The sequence below is a fragment of the Amphibalanus amphitrite genome, unplaced genomic scaffold (assembly GCF_019059575.1).
Source record: "Amphibalanus amphitrite isolate SeventyFive unplaced genomic scaffold, NRLGWU_Aamphi_draft 001871F_arrow, whole genome shotgun sequence".
Lineage (NCBI taxonomy): Eukaryota > Metazoa > Arthropoda > Thecostraca > Balanomorpha > Balanidae > Amphibalanus > Amphibalanus amphitrite.
Genome location: NW_024883364.1, coordinates 15,958 through 18,984, shown reverse-complemented (window position 1 = coordinate 18,984; position 3,027 = coordinate 15,958). Strand labels below are relative to the sequence as shown.

The following is a 3,027-nucleotide window of genomic DNA, read 5'->3' as shown; positions in this document are numbered from 1 at the left end:
ATACGTTTCCAGCAAATCGTGGTGTTTGGATCGATGGCTAAGTTTTGGTGGCAAAAAGATATGTTTGCCCCATAGCCCCTCAAGGTGTAGGACACTGTGCCCCCGCAGCCCTCCTCCCCCCCGCTTCTGTCGCCTTATGTGGCGAGGAATAGCGCCAGATAGTAATGCAGGCGCGGCGTGGGAGCGAACTCAGCTGCGGTTCGGCAGGGGGCGATATAAGTCTGTCCCAGACACGCCCTTTGTGCAGACGCATACAGACACACCCACACTTCACAGCCACAACATGAGGCTGATAGCGACGTCCCTGCTGGTGGCGGTCGTTTCGTCCGCCGCTGTTCCACGGCTACGTGAGTCAAATCGCAGGATTGACATTTATGGCGACATTTGATCTTGTAGTCACGCAAACAGTTAAATGGTCACGAAGCTCTTCGGCTATGAATGTGATTGTTTCATCTATCCCGCTATCCGATCCCTCATTCGATTCTTTTCTTAGAAACTGCCTTTGTAGCAAACTTTGTAGTGTCGGTACTATTTTGATGAGTCGATGTTACTCAAAATCGTGGCTTTCAGAAACGTGCAACGTGCCGCACGTTATGCGTGCGCTTACGTGCGCTTATCAAACAGTACGTCCAGGAACTAGGAAGAACATTATGATCCCTTTTTATTTTAGACTAAATAATCGTTATTGCATGATAGGCAGGGACGCGTCGTAGCTTACAAGCTGCCTCATATCCCTACATTGATCCATCAACCATATACTCGTTATGCTATAAGTATAACAGTGATGTTTTTCAGCCCCGCTTTCGGGCCAGCTGTCACAGGAAGTAGGAGAGCAGACCAAGCATGCGCTGCGGACGCTGAAACTCGTCAAGGCACAGCTCGGCAATGCTAAGCTGCAATTGCAAAACCAAGGTAAGTCACTGCCCACCTGACAAAATGTTGGCGATTCACAACCGATGTGGATTCAAAAATGACATTCACTCGTTTCAGCAAAAAATGTGAATCACGATTATGGAGTTACGAATGTTGCATGTAGAGCTGGGATGTCTAGAAAATACGTCCGACTTAGTCTCGCTTTCCCAGCGTCCCTCGACACTGCCCGCCTGATCAGCGCCGCTGAGAGCGAGGCTGTGCGTCTACTGCTGCGGTACGGTCGGACCGACGCCGTGTCGACGGTCCACCAGGCGGCCCAGGCGCTGCACGCGCTGGCCGATGGCGCCACGGACGTCGAGTCCGGCCTGCAGTCGGCGCTCACTGAGATCCTGATGGTGATGCACCAGCTGGGCGCCAAGCTGGACACTGAGGGCCTTCTCGAGGAGACCAGTGAGTATCGCTAGCAATCTATGCTGAGAAGCGAGTATTTTGAAGGGCATGTGTTGACGGTGTCCCGTGGCTGTAAGTACTTATATAGATAATGCTCAGTTGCTCAGTGTTGACGACGCCCTGTGTCCGCCCGCAGCACCCAAGTCTCAGATCGATATACTTCTGGAGGAGCTGCAGGGTCTGGTGGATAAGTACCTGCTCATCATCGCGCCCTTCATCGGTCTCACCGAGAAGCAGGCGCTCCAGTTCAGACGCGAGTTCGACAAGTTTGTCGCCGATGTCGAGGCTCTGGAGCACGGACAGGTGCCGATCGCCGACGGACTGGCCGCCATGATTACCGATGTCCTCGAGATGCTCCGGATCCTGGGAATCGACTGGATCGCTCCCAGTAAGTAACCGTGCGAAGGTGGTCATTTGGAAAGGAGCGCCGAAATTCTTTGATGTAATAGCTCACTACTGTAACTTGTTTAACTGTGAATGCCGGTACCACCACTCGGCTGACCGTTAACTGGCACGCGCACTTCTTCATACCGTCGCCGTCACCGTCATCCACCGTCCGTTTCCAGCCAGTGAGACGCCGACCGAGTTGGACGCTCTGCTGGCGGAGCTGGACTCGGCGCTGACGGCCGTGCTGGACATCCTCGGCCCGGTGCTGGGCTTCAGCCGCGAGAAGACCGAGGCCATCGAGGCCGACATCGACCAGCTGATCGCCGACATCGAGGACATCGAGCACGGCCGCGTCGACGTCGACACCGGTCTGGAGATCGTGCTGCAGGACATCCTCGACATGCTGCACGACTTCGGCTTCAGTGCGCAGCCGATGACTGACGGTGGGTGGAGTAAGGCAGAGGTGGGGGGCCATCTGAAGCGTAGCCAATCTCCCGATTAGTTGTTGTTGGTGATTGGAAAGCGCACGAACTATTAAATGGTGAGATGGGTCAAACAGAGTGAGTGTAAATTGCGTCAAATGCATAAATTTTATCCTTCAAACGGCTGTTTACGAATACGTTCCACTGGAGCCATAGCAATAATATTTGATGCAAATATAAGTATACGGGCTATGCATGAAATTAGGAATAACAAGCCAAACTTTCTCTTCACAGATAAGCTGTCTATGGATTCCGTGCTGGAAGGACTGCAGGCCATGAAGGTGATGCACCGCTAAGCGCATTGATATCAGATTCTACGACGGTACATGCAATATATTCCTAATAAGAACAGGTGTTGACAAAACATATGTAATCCTATGCTTTTTCTCAAAGAATACAAGTGACCTATGAAAATGTCTGTTGACTCCTAACTGGTCTGCAAGATGTATTACGTACGTAATTTTCTAATTGAATCATATGTAGACATCCAATATATCGAACCACAACAAAAGAGACAGAACTCAGAAGACAGATGCAGAAATAATTCATATTATTATTAATTATATTATTAATTGCCTAAGAGTCAATGATAGTTCTACCCACTCTCTCTTCCATAATTCCGGTACTCGAATGCCTGAATGGTCACATGGTGTCGATGTCAAGTTATTCGCTACATAGAGGTTCGTATCTTGGAAAGGAGCTTGAAAAGGAGTGACGCATGAAGTTCTGACTGAGCTACGCATGAAATGTCGATTACGGTCTCTCCGGAAACTAAATGCGTTATAACGTTAAGAGCACAGTTATCTATTTGATTTGATTTTTATATTTTTTACGT

At 50.0% G+C, this 3,027-nt stretch overlaps 1 protein-coding gene across 1 annotated transcript; it reads left to right on the top strand.

Annotated features, from left to right (window-relative positions):
* Positions 1-221: 221 nt before the first annotated feature.
* On the top strand, positions 222-2,606 carry LOC122375566. The gene is made up of 6 exons (XM_043355049.1): positions 222-347; positions 796-912; positions 1,084-1,323; positions 1,460-1,711; positions 1,890-2,153; positions 2,427-2,606. The coding sequence occupies exons 1-6, from the start codon at positions 284-286 to the stop codon at positions 2,486-2,488; spliced, it is 999 nt and encodes a 332-aa protein (XP_043210984.1). The 5' UTR covers positions 222-283; the 3' UTR covers positions 2,489-2,606.
* Positions 2,607-3,027: the final 421 nt, after the last annotated feature.

Coding starts and splice junctions, on each gene's coding strand:
- LOC122375566 (XM_043355049.1), top strand. CDS start 284: ATGAGGCTGATAGCGACGTCCCTGCTGGTGGCGGTCGTTTCGTCCGCC. Junction 913..1,083: donor GCTGCAATTGCAAAACCAAG/GTAAGTCACTGC, acceptor TCGCTTTCCCAG/CGTCCCTCGACACTGCCCGC. Junction 1,712..1,889: donor AATCGACTGGATCGCTCCCA/GTAAGTAACCGT, acceptor GTCCGTTTCCAG/CCAGTGAGACGCCGACCGAG.